The sequence below is a fragment of the Lolium perenne genome, chromosome 7 (assembly GCF_019359855.2).
Source record: "Lolium perenne isolate Kyuss_39 chromosome 7, Kyuss_2.0, whole genome shotgun sequence".
NCBI lineage: Eukaryota > Viridiplantae > Streptophyta > Magnoliopsida > Poales > Poaceae > Lolium > Lolium perenne.
In genome coordinates, this window is record NC_067250.2 from 304100769 (window position 1) to 304118449 (window position 17681).

The 17681-nt window shown below is 53.3% G+C and overlaps 1 protein-coding gene and 1 long non-coding RNA gene across 2 annotated transcripts; one reads left to right on the top strand and one right to left on the bottom strand.

Annotated features, from left to right (window-relative positions):
* Positions 1-438: 438 nt before the first annotated feature.
* LOC127315090 (mitochondrial import inner membrane translocase subunit TIM17-1-like) lies at positions 439-888 on the bottom strand. Its single transcript, XM_051345619.1, has one exon. The coding sequence runs from the start codon at positions 886-888 to the stop codon at positions 439-441; it is 450 nt and encodes a 149-aa protein (XP_051201579.1).
* An 11474-nt stretch (positions 889-12362) lies between these two features.
* LOC127311935 (uncharacterized) lies at positions 12363-17029 on the top strand. Its single transcript, XR_007858034.2, has 5 exons — positions 12363-13559; positions 13896-14042; positions 15093-15248; positions 15765-15871; positions 16579-17029. It is a non-coding gene; the product is annotated as an uncharacterized lncRNA (long non-coding RNA).
* The last annotated feature ends 652 nt before the right edge of the window (positions 17030-17681 follow it).

Consider the following 17681-nt stretch of genomic DNA (forward strand, 5'->3'; position numbering starts at 1 on the left):
CAGCTTGACGGGGACATGGTCGGTGATGGCGACGGCGCGGAGTTGGCCGGGGTCGGGGATGGAGGAGTCGGCGAAGGGATTGGAGCTAGGGGTTGACATGATGAAGAAGGGGAGGCGGCGCGCGGCTGGAGAGGGAGGAGAGGCGGCGCTGCTAGGGTTTAGGGGTTGGGGGAGGGGGGGTGCGGCGCACGGGGAGGAGAGTCGGCGCGCGGCTAGGGTTTAGGATCTAGGAGGTGTCTGATACCATGTAGAAGGAGATGCAATGCTCGATGTATTGATCGGATGCATATGGCGGTACATATATAGGCCACGTCCTCGACTATACAAGGAAGGAGGCGGGCCCAATAGTAAATACAAGGATATGTATCGCTATACAATAACTACAGAGGATACACATCCAGATATACAAGATATGTATCTCAACATTGTCAAACAAAATCATCGATCCGTCTGTAGCGACGAGAGATTTCCAGGCCGCGCATCTCCTTGCAACAGCTTGATTCCGCCGAACAGAGCCACACCAACGGCGCCGGCGGTGAGAGCAGAGCGGGCGGCGGCAGGTATCCCCTTGGGTAAGGAAGTAATTCCGCAGGCGCCGGCGAACGCGAGGGCATTGGTCATCACCATCGTGTCCTCTTTTCGACGGGCGTGTACAATGGCTGAGTAGGTGGCCCCCCAGACGGCACAATACGCACTTGCATAGGGCGTGTGCGTGATGAGGGCCTGGATGCCGCCTCCCCTGGCGAGGATTATTGCGGGGCCGAGCACGCTGCCGGTAAGGAAGCCCTTGCCCACCTCTTGGCTCAAGTTGAATGGCTCCTCCGATCTCGGCGTCTCCATCGTTGTCGTCCCTTGGGTTGGTTGGGTGTTCGGGAACGATGCTGCCATGGCTGTGAACTTGCCTTGGATTAGTGTGCTTCGGTAGGGAAGAGATTTGCCGAGTTTAATAGGTTTGTAGATTCCGTATGCTTCAACTTGTTTTGGTGTACAGGAATAGGTGTACATGTGTTCGAACTCGAGTATGAGAAGGATACTAGTACTATACGGAGCATAATCCCGACGACACACGAGTTATCGTTGCAATGCCATCTCCAACGAAAACCCGTATACCCAACGGCTTCGCGCAAACAAACTTCGCCCCGTACTTTGTTTGCCAGAGCCGCATATCCAGTCCAAATTTGGGCTTGGTTTGCGCCGGCCACGAACGTCACGCACATCCGCACATGTCTCTTGAATAACCTCGGGACCGCCCGTCAGTGATCGAGGAAGGCGAAGGGACATGGGCCCATGCGGACGTGCTAGTTGGTCCTAAATGAAGACCACTGGTTGCTCTCCAGTCTTCGCCCCCGTTCCTGTTGTCCCTAAACCGCCAAACCCTAGCTCGGTAACCTCAAGGAAATGACGAAGGGCCGCAGCTGGTTTCGGCCCGGTCGCAATTACCACGAAGCCTCCAGGTCTGGCGGTTCGCGTAAGGTGATGCCACACCGATCTCTCGGCGTTGGCCGGACGCGCACCCTCCTGCATGGCTAGCACGTAAACCAGGAGCTGGTGCCGGTCTCGTCCATCCAGAAGAACGGCCCCGGCCACCAGAGGACGAGTGGCTGGGGTAGACCTTCCCCACCCCGCGTCCTAGCCACCCTGACTGGCCGCAGTACCGTAGGGCAGACAGCAACTACGTGGAGCCACTCATGTGGGTGTTGACATTCCCACCGGAGGCCTAAATGAAGGTCGGCTTCGAGGACCCGCCGGTGGACGACGACGTCAACTACGAGCCATTGGGGGAGCCCGAGCTGACGGAGGAAGAAGTCGTTGCGTGCACCACGGCCATCTCCAAGGCCAAGGAGCGCTCCTGGTGGATAGGCCTCGAGGCGGCCATCTAGGCGTCGCAGCAGTCGCCGCTACCGCCGCCGCTACTTGCGCTGGAATACCTGCCTCCTCCTTCGGTGGCCAATATGTACAGTAATTTTGTTTCTCTACACTATTTTTTTTTGGGTTTCAGCTGTTGCGGCTCCGTCCAAGCGCAAATGAACATTGGCCATTTTCTAGTCCACCGGTTTCCGCAAACGGATGGACGGATTAAAATGTGATGATCCGTTTTGCGGTGGCATGGTCTAACCTCCTACGGGCCAACGTAAGAGCATCTCCAACGGGCGTCTAAAAATTCGGCGCTAAACCTCCATTTCGGCGCACTATAAACCGCTGGCACACGTGATACCGGATTTTCCCCCGCTGGAGGCTCTATTTCGCAGCGCGCGTTGGTGCGGGAAAAAAACACCTCCGCCGGAGGCTCATCTATTTTGCAGCGCGGCGCAAATTGCTAAATTTGACCCTTTTTTAAATTAATCAAACGAACAATGAAAATTTGATCGAAAATACGAATATATTTAAAAGTTCAACGATACAGCGTGACATAGAGGACGGAAATACAAATCTAAACTAAAGCTACTCGTCCGACTCCCAGTCGAAGTCCGACGAGTGGGTGCTCGGAGTCGTCTCCGACACCGGCGTCGTTGTCCACTGGAAGGAGAAGGAGGAGGACAGAACGATGGTGGATGGCCCTGCGCCCTTCTTCTTTTCCTCCTCCTTCCTCGCCGCCTTCTTGGCCGTCGCAGCCTTCCTCGCGGCGGACTCGGCGCGGCGCTTCTCGCGGCTCGCCTTCTTCTTCGCTTTGACCGCCGCCTTCTCCTCCTCGTTCTGCGCGTAGAAGGCTTCCGTGGCGGCGACGTCTTCGGGGAAGCGTCGCGCCCACTCGAGGCGCATCGCCTCGTCGCGCTCAGCGATGAGGAGGCGCTGCTCCAACTCCCGTTGTCGGCGCTGCTTCTCGCGCGTGATGACCGGCGGCGGCGGCGCGAGCATCTCCGCCTGCTCCCGCTTGAAGACGTCGTGGAAGTTCATCGTCCGCCGGGAGCATCCGAGTCGCCAGGCGACAACGTCGTACACCCTCGCCGCCTCGTGCGCCGTATCGAATGTGCCGAGGCGGATCCGCTCGTTGTCGGAGCGGATTTCCGCGTCGAACCGGCCGCTCGGCCGCGCCCGAACGCCATGGTAGCCGGAGGAGGGGCGGCGGCGCGGAGGTATCATCGGCGCGGAGGAGGAGGCGCGGAGGCGGAGCGTGAGCGGGAGAGAGAAAGCGGCAGGGAGAGAAGCGGAGCGGCGCGGAGATGAACTGGCGCGTGGAGTATTCAGTTAGTTGGCGCGTTCGCGCGTGTCACCTTTATAGCACGCGAGGCAGCTGACGCGTCAATTTTCCCACGCGGGATAGCGCGAAACCGCGGACGCGGCAAAGTTTTTACCGTGCGCGCCTTTTTCCCGCGTCTGCTGGGGCCATCTCCAGCAGACGCCCGCGCGTGCCAAACTGGCGGTTTTTTTGCCGCTCGCGCGTTATGCCGCGTCTGCTGTAAATGCTCTAACGATTCTTTTTTTTTCGAGAATTACGGGGGATTAAATTCCCCACCGCTTGTTATATTACTCGAGTTGACTTTGGCAGTCACAACATACAGTAAGAGAGAAGGGGGTACAAGGGGATTTAGAGCGTGTCATACAACATCTACATAGCAGCAAGGAGGATAGAATTCCGAAGACTATCTATACTCTCACGGTCATGGATCTTGTATCGCCAACGCCAAATCACAAGGTCGGCACCTGCCCGGCGGAGCACAAGGCGTGCGGTGGAGGGCTTGGCGTTGAAAACGAGATCGTTCCTCGCCTTCCAAATCGACCATAAAATCGCTGCAATGCCAGCGCGCCAAATAGAAGAGTCCATGGCAGTCGGTGGGGCAAGGTCCCAAATGGAGAAATCATCGCGGGGGATGGGCACCCCAAGCCTGGCCCAAACCTCCACAGAGATGGGGCAGTCGAAGAAGAGATGTCTCCCGGTCTCAGTGTCAGAACATGCCGCGCAGGAGTCGGAGGGCGCGCAGTTCTTGAAGAAGAGGTTGGCTCTCGTACTGAGCCTGTCAATGTCGGCGAGGTATGCGAAGATGCTGATCTTCGCGGGGAGCTTCAGCTCCCAAGCCTTGCATGCAGACGCGTCAGGGACGCGACGCGGAGAGAGCATGCGGTAGGCCTCACGAGAGCTTAACGGGGGGGTCGAAGGAGAGTCGATGAAGCGGAGATCCGGCCCGTCGACGAGATCGACGGCGTCCACATAGCCCTGGACAATGGCCAACTCATGCGTGGCGGCGGAACTCAGTCGCGGCTGTAGTGAGAAGCCCGAGGCGACGACCGTGGCCACAGTCGCATGAGGCCTGCTGACGTGGGAGAAGAGCGCCGCAAACCGCTCGGCGAGCGGTCTGCCGGGGAGCCACCTGTCGAGCCAAAAGGAGGTGGTGGTGCCACTCACTATACCGGCCCGTGTAATAGCACGGTAGAGCGGGAGACATTCCTGCATAATTCCGTCGAGGAAGGACGGGGTAGAGGTCATGTCGCTGAGGTCGCGCCCTGAATGTTGTCGAAACCAATCTTTCCGAGGAAGCGAGTCAGTCTGGTGTAATCTATGGACAAAGTTTAAAAGCAGGCACCTGTTCTGCCGGTGGAGATCCTTAACGCCGAAGCCACCCTCCTGCTTAGACAACAAAACTTTATCCCAAGCAATTAGACAACGAGCACCCGAGCAAGAATCCTTGCCGGTCCAGAAGAAGGCGCGCCTCCTTTTATCTATACTTTCGAGCACACCCTGTAGAAGCAAATACGAGCACATATAGTAGGTAGCAAGGTTGTTCAGCACAGCATTACATAACACGAGGCGCCCCCCCCCCCCCGAAGAGAGGAGTAGAGCACGCCACCCCGAGAGGCGACGGTCGAAGGAAAGAATGAGCGGGGCGTAAGCCGAGATGGGAAGTTTAGTGGGAGAAAGCGGGAGTCCGAGGTAGGGTTGGGGGAAGGAGGAGACAGGACATCCGAGGGAGGATGCCATGAGGGCCTCATCCCGCGGAAGGACGTTCATAGGGATAAAACAGGATTTGTGGAAGTTTATCGCGAGCCCGGTGGCTGTGGCGAAATCATCGAGAACAAGCTTGAGATGCGACGCGGCCCCAGCGTCCGCCTTGCAGATGATAAGCGTGTCGTCCGCATATTGGAGGACGGGGCAGGGGTGGTGGGCGAGAGGGGGTGCGACAACTTGCCCAGGGTAAACGCGTTGCGGATCAGGCGTTGAAGAACATATGCCACAATGATGAAGAGGTAGGGGAGAGCGGGTCTCCCTGACGGAGGCCATTTTTGCAGCGGATCCAATCACCGGGAACCCCGTTGAGGAGCACCGCAGTATGGCCGGTTTTGAGAATACGGTCCATCCAGTCGCACCAGAGGTCGTCAAACCCCCAAGCCCTAAGGATGGCCAGGAGGCTATCCCAGTTGACCGAGTCGAAGGCCTTTTTGAAGTCGATTTTGAACACAAGGGTGGGGGCTTTGCGCAAGTGGCAGCATCTGATGATGTCAGCAGCGTAGACAATGTTTTCCGAGATACGGTGCCCAGAGAGGAAACTAGTCTGGTCGGCGTCAACGAGGGAGTGGATAGCCGCCTGTAACCGTGTGGTCAGGACTTTTGTGATGGCTTTCATTATGCAGTTCTGGAGGGAGATAGGCCGAAAAAGGGAAGGGTTGTTGGCACCGTCTGATTTTGGGAGGAGAACGAGGAAGGCTCGGTTAATGCGGGTGAGGTCGATGTCGCCCTTGTAGAAAGAGTCAAAGACCGCAAAAACATCAGGGGCAACCGTGTCCCAGAAGGAGGAAAAAAAGGCCGGACCAAAACCATCAGGGCCAGGACTAGACAGCCTGTTCATGGAGAGGAAAGCAAGCTTAATCTCATCGCGGGTGAAGGGAGCGCTGAGGGACATAGGGAGTGAGGGGCCCGCAGGATAGAGCGATCTGAGGTCGAAACGCCAGGAGGTAGGGCTAACGGCACCTAAGAGCTCGGAGTAGTAGGCTTTAAGAATGAGAGCTTTACCGGGGTGGGATGTGGTCGTAACCCCATCCATCTCGAGAGAGGTGATGGAGTTACGCCGGAGGCGACATGTGGCAGAGGTGTGAAAGAACTTAGTGTTCTCATCACCTTCGAGGGCATAGCGGACCTTCGCCCTTGTCCTCCAATAGAGGGACCTCTCCTTAATAGCCAGGTGGAGAGAGTCCATGGTTAGGGAGCGAAGACGGTTCTCGAGAAAGGACAGGGGGCGAGATTCCTCCAGGATGTCCAGGAGATTAATGAGAAGCCTGCAGTCCTGTTCTCGGAGGAGAGAAGAGGAACGCCGTTTTGCCCAAGCCTTACAGCGGAATCTGCATTGGCGTAGGCGGGCAACAAGATGGGAGGTGGGGTCGGATCTGGAGGTTCCCCACCAGTGGGAAGCAATAGTGCTGTGAAAACTGGCGTGAAGCCCCCAGGCAGCATCGTACCGGAAGAAACCTCGCTTGGGGATAGAGGTGGAGATCGTGGCGATCATCGGAACATGGTCAGAAGTGTCTCTAGCAAGGGAGGAGAGAGAGGAGGAGGGGAAACGGTCATTCCAGGCGTGATTGATGAAAACCCGATCCAGGCGAATAAGGGTTGCGGTTGCACGGCGGTTGGACCAAGTGTAGTTACGATCGGACAGGGGAAGCTCAATCAGACAGAGGTCGTGGATAGCGTCGTTAAACATGGCCGCCTCCAAATGGGAAAAATTATCGTTGTTGCGGTCTGAAGGATCCCTGGTGAGGTTGAAATCACCAACGATAATCCACGGAACATCATCACTAGGCTCGTGTGTAGCGAGGTGGGTCAGAAAGCTTTCTTTCTCGGCCCGATCGCAGGGGGCATAGACGTTGGTAAAACGGAATCTAGAGGCATCGCAATTAAACGCAAGGTCGAGCGAGAGAGTGTGACGGGAGGAAAAAGAGTCCACCAGATCAAAAATGTTTTGATCCTAGGCCGAAAGGAGACCACCAGAGGACCCCACGGCGTCAACGGCACGGTTGTTGCGGAGATTGGGAGGAAGGAAGGAGGCACATTTCTGGGCCGAAAGAGAACTCAGTTTGGTTTCCTGGAGCGCAACCAGGCCTGGCCTAGCGGCGGCAAGGTCAGCACAAACCGCAACACACTTGTCGTCCTCACCCAGCCCGCGAACGTTCCAAGTCTCAACAGCAAAGCAGAGCGTTGTACTCATATCGAGAAACATAGGACACCGGTGGGGACATAAGATCATAAGGAGACAGCTCAGTCCATTTAAAGGTAAACACCATTACAGGTTTTGGATGGAAAAAATAAAGAAAAAAGGGGGCGTGGCGCCATCTAACTGGCGGGAGCAAGGACAGCTGCTCAAACTACGATAGGTGATCAAGGATCGGGGAGCACGGGCGCGCCTCACGCAGGAGGGCTCCCGAGGGTCACGACGACGGTGTGGCATCATCCGGAACCGGAGGACACCAGGGCAGCGCTGTCGAGCGCGTCGGGGTCGACGCCGCAAGCAGCAGCAAGGGCACGGAGGCGCGGGGCAGGGATGGCATCAGGGATCCCGTCACCCGCGAAGCCCGCGGCCGCAGCCGCCGCGCGCAGACGGGGGGAACCGCCGGTGAGGTCGAAACGGGAGGCCTTCACGGCCTTGGCCTTGGACAGCATGTTGACGAACATCGGCGGCTCCTTGGCAGCCAACCGAGAGCTACGGCGGGCTTTGAACGCCGAGTCGACCGCGCGTTTGGAGCGGACTCTCTGTTTGCGCGCCGCATCCTCATGATCTTCGTCGCCATCAGGGAAAGCAGGCTCCGAGCGGCAGGGAGCAGCCGGCGCGCGAGCAGCAGAGAACATGGAGCCATCTTGCCCGTCGTCAGCGTTGGAGTCGATCAGAGGCGTGGCCGGGATGGCAAGGGTATTATACCACTGGATGAGAAGAACGGGAGGGTTAGGCAAGGGTTTACAAGTTCTAGCGACAAGATCAGAAGAGCTAGCAGCTACAAAAATCACCTGCTCGGCATCAAGCCCAGTCTCGGGGAATTGGGCTGCAAGCCGACGGGCCAGAACGCGATCCCAGATCGCCATGGGTGTGCTCTGGGCCGCAGGGGAGAGGTGTTCCAACTCAAAAGCCGGAGGCACGTCGTCGATGTCCTCGAGCGCAGCAGCACGCGCGATGCCGACCTGACGACGCTCGACGATGCGCCGCCAAAGGGAGGCCACCGAGGAGTTCTGACCGTGCCCAGGCTCCGCCGGAGGGGAGCCGTGAACCGTGTCCTCATCGATGTCGTCCATGCGCGTCACCCGAGCACCGTCGCCGCGCCCGCCACCCCCGGCCAGGTCGTCGAAGTGGCTAAAAGGCCTGGTGGACAGGTCCTCCTCGAACGGCCAGGAGCGGACGACCCGGAGGTGCACCTCCGCCGAGCTCTGCCCGTGGCAGTCGCGCATGATCAGCGTGTTCGGCACTGCACCGCCCTCCGCCAGCTTGAGGACGAGTCTGACAGCCGAGAAGTCGATCTCCGCGAGGCAAAGCGGATCGATGCAGCACACGCTTCCGATAGAATGGAAAGCATTGCGGATGCCGCACTCGTCCCAATGCTCAACGGGGAAGCCGGTGGCCGTGACCAGCGCGAGGCGCTCGAAGCGCCAGACGAACCGGTTGCCCCCATCCTCCGGGCGCTCCAGCCTGATGGCGTGGCCTTCGAAGGGGAGGGGGAACAGGGCCATGGCAGTATCGCGCTCCTCCTCCGACGCGAAGAGCACCATAAGCGCGCCGTAATCGCTGGCCGCAAGCCCGATGTGCGGGTTGCCGCCGACCTCCTCAAAAGCGCGGCGCAGGAGGAAGCCAGGAGACGCAGCAGCCGGCTCGAACAAGGCATAGGCGAGGCGGCGGCTGATGGAGACGTTGGCGGCGGGCGGCATGAAGATCTCGGCGACGTCATGGCCACCAAGAGGGAGCTGCGGGCTGGGGCGGGCTGCCACGGGCGCACCGTCGCCATCCCCAGAGCCACCAACGGCAGGGGTCAAGCGATGCGCGTCGGAGGCCGGCGAGTCCGCAGGCGCTGCACCCCGAGGGTAGGGCATGGGAGGGCGGAAAGCGGCGCGGGGGACCGTGGCTGCGACGCTCCTAGGGGACGGCGGCGAGGACGAACGGAGGCCGGACAGACGCAACCTGGGCGTCGAGGGTAAAAGATGGTCAGAAAGAGAGGAAAGGCAGGGGGCAGAGCGGCAGTAAGTTAAGGGGGGCAGCTCACATGTCCGTCAACGGTGACCGACCCGCCCACAGGCAGCACAGCGAAGAGGGTCTCTGCACCCAAGAACGCGGTGCTCCGGCGAGAGGCACCGGTAACAAAGGCGGCGCCCACGAACAGGAGAGAAAACGAGCCTGGTTTGAGTGGGACTGCGGTGGGAGGAGATGTTGGAGAGGAGGGCATCCTTATAGGAGCGGGGGCCGTGCTCAGAGGCGCGCTGCAGAGATCCCATACCCGCACCGGAGTCGTCGTCGGGGTGGAGAGCAGCAGGAAACAAGGAGGGGGCGAGGGATCTCGCGGGAGGTGAGGAAAAAGAGGCGGCATCGTCCTCACAGTCGTCGCCGGCCTCCTTTTGCCCGCAGGGGAAAAGCACGCGCCCAGCACAAGGGGATGGGCCGGCCGGAGGCATGGTAGGCGTCGAGGTCCTAGGTTGGGGAAGTAGGGGCGTGGAGGGCCATGGACGGGCTGCAGCAGGATTCGAGGGGAGCGTCAGGACAGGACGGGTCAACAGGCGCGCAGGCCGTGGCTTTATCCGCTTTGTCCAAGAGGGAGCCCAAAACGTCCATGCAAGCGGGGCCCGCCTCGTCCAGGGTAGCCCCGAGGACCTCCACGTCGGACAAGTTTGACTCAGATCCAGGGGCGGGGATTGACTGCGCACAGTACACGACCATGGCGGAGCAAGGAGGCCATGCAGGCAGCAGCTTCACCGCCGCCGTGGCCTCGCGCGCGGAGAAGTGGAGGAAGAAGATGGAGCGGCCTAACCTGATGGAGCGACGGCCAACGATCAGGCTGCGGATGAAAGGGGAAGCAGCCACCGTCGAGAACACGGCGCCGCCATGACAGCGGACGGCGAAGGCGTCGGGAAAGGAGGTGAAGTGGAAGTTTAGGGCATTGGCGATAGAGAAGGAGTTGAAACGAGGGGATAGGGAACCAGGCGTGATCCAAAACCGGCTGAACTCACAGGTACCACCAATGGCCGAAGCGACCAACGAGTGAAACGACGAGAGTATAGAATCAAGGAAAGCCGCACCTGGGGTCCGGTGCATCGCGCCGTCCTTCTTGGGCACAGCTGCAGGTTCAAGGCGGGGGCGCATGCTGCCGTCACGGCCTGGGACAGCCGCGGTGTTGTCCAGCGTAGGGGCGGCGGCTTCGGCATCAGGATCACCGGTCACCATGGCCTCCGCTGTCGTGAGGACGGCGTCGACGTCCGGCAACCCCGACAGGAGCAGGGGCAGAGGGAGCGAGCTAGGTGGGAGGAGGAGGCTTGGGTGGATGGAACCTAGACTACAGAGCGGAGGGGCGGTGGCCGACGAGGCGTCGCGCGCCGGCAGGGCGCGGTCGCCAGGGCGAACGCCAGAGCCCTCACTCATGTTCGGTCTTTCGGAGGACATTCTTTGATTCAAACACCAAGAGTCGCTCTAACGATTCTTATTTCTCGACTGTTTCTATAATCTGCAGTTAAGCACAAACCTCAGCACGACAGGAAGGAAATCTCCACGCGCTCGCTATTCTCGCGTGCGTTCGTTGCGGGATCAGTTAAGTCTCGTACATGCGCGCGCCTGATCACGCAACCGCGCGCCCGTATCTATCGGTCCCTTCGTCCATATACAAGCAGCAGCCTAACGAAACCGACCAGATCAATCCCATGGACGACGTACGCAGCCGATGCCCGGTCCTCCCCGACGAGATCATCTGGGACGAGATCTTGGCGCGCCTGCCGGCCATGTCCGTGATCGCGTGCCGCCGCCTCTCCCGCGCCTGGGCCGACACGCTCTCCTCCGACGACTTCATCGACTCCTACCACGCCCTCCACGGCGGGCGTCCCAAGATCTTCCGCCTCCAGGACGAATCCCACGGCGACGTCGACGAAGAAGCGAAGTCGTGCGCGCCGCCACCCATGGGCGTCGCCGTCACGGCCGACTGGTTCCCGCGATGCGTCACGGCGTTCTGGGACAAGACTCCGGCGCCCGGGTCCACGGACCCGAGCCTCGCCGCGACGCGCTGTCGCGGCCTCGTCCTCCTCGAGCTGATCCCCACGGGGATCTATTTCGTGTGCAACCCGTCCACGGGGCAGAAGAGAGCTCTCCCGGAGGGCCGGACCACGGGCTGCCGGAGTCCCCGCGAGCTTTCGCATAAGTACGCGAGCCTAGGGCTCGGCTACGACGCACCCACCAGGAGACACAAGGTCGTGCGCGTCTACTACCGCGGCAGCGACAGCGAGGGGCGCCCCGCTTCCATGGGATGCGAGGTCTACGTGGTGAACGCCCGCGATGAGGACGACTCCGCCGCCGGTTCGTGGCGACCGGTGACTTCCAGGCCGGCGGGTTGGGTGGAACCGTGCAGACCGAGCGTGTTTGCGCAAGGGCAGGTATACTGGCTAGGTTACCGGAAACGCGACCCCCGCAGAGGCTACGGCAGACGTGAGGAGAAGATCATGATCGTCTCGTTCTCCATGAGCCAAGAGACCTTCGGGACCGTGTTGCCGCCGCCGGCCATGGACGACGAGGCTCTGCGGATGAGATGTCTGACAGAGCTTGGCGGGGAGCTGTGCCTCTTCTCAGGGGGGTCTCCCGGGCATGAGCATCGTTACGATGTCTGGCTGCTGCATAGCACCACCTGGGATCTATACTGCCGAATCGAGGCAGGCATGGCATCTCCGGAGGTCAATAGGGTCATGAGAAGGGGGCGCAACATTTACGACATCAACACCCTTCCACTCTCTATTACCGACAATGGCCATCGCATCCTCCTAGTGCGAAATGACTGGCCAGAGGATGTATGGGCATACACCCCATTAACGGGTGACATTGAGAAGCTCATCGACTTGAACAACGTGGTTCACTGGAGGAATCGGCTATTAGAGATTGCGGTGTACGAGGAAAATATTGCTAGTCCTGGAAGACAACAACCAAGAGACATAGTTTTGACCTCCTCCCTGTCTACACAAGCCTTATCCTTGGTGCTACGGCTCTTGCCGGAATGCACCCTCAGAAGGCTTATGTGCGTTTGTCGGAGCTGGTGCACCATAATAGCAATTCATCTATGGTACGTTGGGCAGGGGGACCTAGACTGATCCAAAAAGATGGTAGAGGGGCATTTATCCAAATGATAATGTTAATCAATAAATATTTATTCAACGTAACCAAATTGTGACGTTGCCATTTTGTTATTTGTCAAATAAGTAGCATGCTGTAATTTCATCAAATAAGTAGCATGCTGTAATTTTTGTTCATTCCTTGTCATGATGAAGTGTGCAAAAAATTTATTTGTTTTTAATACACTCGCTATATTTAGTTATATATAGTTCATTCCTAGTGATTAGGATGTTTCCTCTATCTGGTTAATTATATATGTTGTCAAATGTTTAATTTTTGAAGAATTTCTCTCTAGAATCTAGAAGAAGTTGGGGCAACAACGAGCTTCCATAATGTTGTGATTCCTGCTGATGGTGTATCTCCCTTGAACAACAATCACCCATCGGTTACTAAAACTATATGAATCTCAAGCCATCTCTTTTTTTTGTCCTCCTTTTGTTCTGCGACATGTGGGATCTCAGTGATCTCTACATCTTGCTTTTGAAACATTAGATTGAAATGATGCTAAAGAAATCTCAAGTAGCCCTTATATTAGGAATTATGTCACAAGTTGTCTTGTTTTCATAATGTAGCTATCTACTGAGAAATTGGAGAATGATATCCCTGTCTGCATAAAATTCTTCTTTAGATGAATTTGACTAGATGTACTTACCCTTTCACTTTCAGCTTAAAGTGTATTTGAGAACCCATGCACATGACCAAATTATTCAAGTTCTAACTTCTTTAGCTATCATTAGGATGATTAACAGGGTGTGCCAAACTCTACAAAACCATGGGGTTTATTTTCTTGACATCAGTCTATACTCGACATGGAGGATGGGATTTACTAGCTAATTAGGTGTGCGCAGCTGTTGTCATGGAGATCCGTGGCATTCTTGTGTTGCAGCAGCAAATCAAATATTTGTGTCCGGCCTAAAATTTTGGTGTTTCCGTAGATTTTTGTACATCAACTGTTGACAAATCCTCCAGATATCATCAGATGCATGTTTCATAGCTTTTGCGCTCTGCCAGTATAAATCCGCAGTAGTATGCTGATTTTAGGAAAATTTATCTGGCACTGGGTTATGGCTCCCATTTATGTTTTGCTGCTGTCCAACAGTTAATCATGCCATATTCCTTGAATTGTGTTGGTTGTGTATTACTGTATTAATTAAATTTTGGTGTCACCAGGAAGGGATCATGCCAGCGAAGCAGCATCATGATGATGAGGACCGATGTGTGCTCATTGTGGATGTTGTCTCTGACTTAATAAAAGGGCGGTGATGAGTGGTTGTTTGTATTGGAGGATGGCACTGTCTGGTAAGTGCTTCTTAAAATTATTTATGAAAACATAGTGGAATACAACATCCACATGTGGTATTGCTTGTTCAAGTTCATTGCATATTTATTATTAAAAATGATGGTCCTGAATAGTGGTCCGGCCTAAGCTTTGCTTAATTAGTGCTAGTTCCGTATCTTGAAAAATGCAATGCAAGGGAGAAGAATAATACCTCCTGGATTCTTTTCAGAAAGTAGCTGGTCACGCAATCTTAAGTTTCATTCTAGCATTATTATTAGCGTTGAAGTTTAACATACATGAAAAATTGTACATACCATTAGCTTTGTCCAATCCCTCACATATTATTGAAAAAGCAGGTCTTCTCATGCTCTGCTGCCGCGACAAGGGGGCTAACATGCTGCAGGTCTCCTCCAACAACATATGACGATGCCAGGGATGGGCAGCTGCTGATTGACCCTTGCCATGGGCAGCTGCTGATTGACCCTTGCCGCTACCACACGCCGGTGAGTACACCCGAGACATCCTCCCGGACCTGCCCATTTCTCTTTTGCTGATGATGTGTTTTTTTAAATCTGTTTGAGAACATTGATGTGGATATAGTGTGATCTACGACTAGTGGTGCTTTGTATTTGCCAAATTATTGTGTTTTTGCTGCTCATTTGTGTTTGTGATTCCTCGTGATTATTAAACATTGATGGGACAACACGGGGCATTTGTGTGAGAGAACAGTCGTTTTATTTGCCTTTGCCCTGTGATGATGTTAGTGCTACGTGGATACAATGTTGTGTGTTTGACGGAGTAGATTTTCTTGACCGCCCATGTCACTCTAATCGTTGATACTGTATGGTTCTCTATGATGATGAACACGTATGGTGAGTCTGGTACTCTAATATAATCCATTCTATGTAAAAATATGGATAATTTAGGCATTGTATGAGAGAAGCCATAAATTTATGATGTACTCTGTGCTTCTTGTGTTGGGTAAATAGTTGATACTGCTAGTTCTCCGTGACGATGGACATATGAGTAGTCTGATGTAATGCATTCTATTATACCAATCAACAAATTTGTCTTTGAGAATATTTATTTATGACCGCTTTAGTCTTTGCCTTCTACTATTTTTGATATAAGTTGTGCTTGTTTGTGTTACATATGAGTAGATTTGCTACATCGCTTGCATTACCTAAGTACTCCCTCCGTCGCATCTGTCTAACGATTTCCTCAAGCACGGGGATGGGCAGGCTCACATGCATCACCATTAAGTACGGAGACGAGGTGACCTCACTCTCTGCAACCTTGCTGTTTCAGTATGGTTGTTGCAGATGCTCATCTACAGTTTGTGGTAGTTACACGTTCCATATTCAAGAGCTTTTTAGAAGAAACAAATGGCGGTCATTTATTTGTTATCACTTTATCAAGTTTGATCATCTTAAAGTGGCATTGACTGTCTTGACTTTCCTATAGATACTGCTATTTAATATTGACAGTGTAAATGCATGATACAAGGATCATGACCTGATTGAGTTATTTCTTGTGAACAACTGTATGTGCAGCCTCTCCCGTCTCATGCACCAGTTTGAGGCCCAGTCAGCCCTTGGCATCGACTACTTTGTCCTTCACATCTGGTCCTCACTGCCATGCGGCGGCAGCGAGTTCACCATGCCGCAACCATGGCAGCGATGGCCTTCTATAGCGCCTCCGTGGTTTAGGTAAATTATTATTGGTTTCATTTTCTTTTTCATGTACATGTCCTGTGTGATACCCCGCAATCGAGCCAATGATTTTCTATTTGGTAATGATGGTATAGTTTCTAGGCTTTGGCTGTAACACACGCAAGTACTGCTTTAGTTTCTTCTCTGTAATATTTACGATTAGGAGGAGTTTGATCTAATTGCTCCCTGGTGTGCTGATGCTTTAATTGCTTATGTGGGTATATCACTATATTGGTGGTGAGGTTTAGAATTTGCTACTGGTAGTAATTTTCTCTCACGTATTACTTTCCTTTGGTCAAATTCATCCTCTTGCGGATGTGTTGCAATGTATTACTTTCCTTTGGTCACTTTCTTACTTACATGATATTCATGATATCTATTTCATGTTCTTTCCTACACTCGTGGTCATTCGTACTCACATTATCTGTAGGACTAGATATATATGTTTTTATTGTTCAACATCTTATTAGTTCTTTCTCTAGAAGTTAACAAGTCCCAGTGTTGCTGTTGTAGTCCTTGCTGGCCATGCCTCCTTCACCTCTGTCTTCGCTGCTGTCTGATGACAACGAGTTCACCGCGACGCAACAGCGATAGCGGTAGCATTCTTCTCTGTCTCCTGGGTCAGTTTCTGGTTCCTAACCTTTCTCTTGTGCATGCTTTGTGATACCATTGTCATCGAAGTTGCCATTAAGTTTCTGGTTCTATCAGTTCTCCTATACATACTTTGTTTGTGTTCCTGCTCTATGCATGAGCTGAGTTTAGTGAGCTTGCGATTCATTTGATCTTAATGGTAATGGTATATGCAAATTAGGATAGAAAAGACAATTTCATAGTATCTTTGTTGTGTTCTTATTTTGTGTGTTATCTACTATTTATTGCTTCTATTACTTACGCAATAGAATTTTGTAGAACACCTAATGGTTCAGCAACAACACCGATTTGACATCTCCACGTGTTGTAGGGAAAGCTGCAACTGAGTTGTGATTGGTATATGTGATATATGTGATGTTTAGCAAATGAGAGAAATTTTCTAGCCTTCTACTTCTCATGTTTTTTTTACCCAAATTGGTGTACACTCTTTATTTAATTTTTAACATGATGAGAGTATAAACATCTTTGTGAGTCTGCTATAGGTTTTGATGCTTGTGATTCTTAGCCACTTGTTTGCTGAATTGGTGACTTGAAATGATTATGTATCGATGATTACAGTGCTTTTTTTTTGAGAATGTATAGTTTTCTTTTTTTCGAACAGGGACAATGTATAGTTTGAAGTAAGCATTCCACTGAAAGTGTTTTGACCTTTTATGTTTTCTCTTTGTGCTTTCAGATTCTGCAACATCTTGCTACTTGTTGGAACATGATGAGAAAACCTTAAAGAAAAGAGGGCTACGTCCATGAACGGTGTCGTGCTCGCGGATTGACGGTCCACTGCGCGAGAACAATAGTCAGGCCGTGATGGCTGGCTGGCAGTCCGTGTGTTGTTTCTAGAGATGTCAAATCGGTTATGTTGCTGGCATCCATGAGGTGATCATTACTCAGCCCTAATGATCGGTGGATTGTCGAATTTCTCAATGTGAAGAAACTTCTCTTTGAGTAGATGGATGCATGTGCTTTGAATTAGAGCACGTACCATAAAGTACATGTAATTGGATATGCACCACAGAACACTCGTTCTTCTATTTCTTCTTCTTTTCTTGTACCGCCACAGAGATAATTAGTGTTCCCTTGCTCCAATACTTTGAATGAATTTAGGTATGAATTCGATACAAAATTGGTAATAGTGGTGCAAGAGATGCAAGGTGGACATATACTGTGTAGGTTTTTCAGATTGTTAATGGAGGTAATAAATCTGATTATCTGAAGGAACTATATAGTTCTTTGTCCAGGACACACTAGTAATTAATGGAGATACCCAATAAACTGATTATCATGCATGGCTGAGGCCTGCAGGTGGCGACATCAACTATAGCAGGTACAATAGCAGCAAATACTCACGTCCTGATCTCTGTATGCTAAGTTAAAGTCCCCGTGACAAGAGATGCTTCGTGTCACGATCTTATATACAACTTGATAAACACATGCTCTTGCGTCACTTATATACAACTTGATAAACACATGCTCTTGCGTCATGCAGTTGCGATCTATGCTCAAGTTAAAGACGCAGTGACCAGAAATGCTTCGTGTACAAATTTACAGTAATTACGGTATTACTGACATATATTATGATTGATTTTTAAATGGAAAGGATCGCCCATCCTTCTCGCTCTGTCTGCAATCGCTCGTCATGCGTATTGTCGCTGGCGATTAATTTCTTCGGTGGCCCGCGTTTAACAAAGCCAGCAGTGTTCCATCGCTTGTCATCCTATGAATACCGAAAATCTATTTTTTGTGTGGATTTGGTTGTTCCCATGAATTACGGGAATGGAGCCA

Bases quoted from the DNA above. Each gene is read 5' to 3' on its own strand.
- LOC127315090 (XM_051345619.1), bottom strand. From the start codon at position 888: ATGGCAGCATCGTTCCCGAACACCCAACCAACCCAAGGGACGACAACG.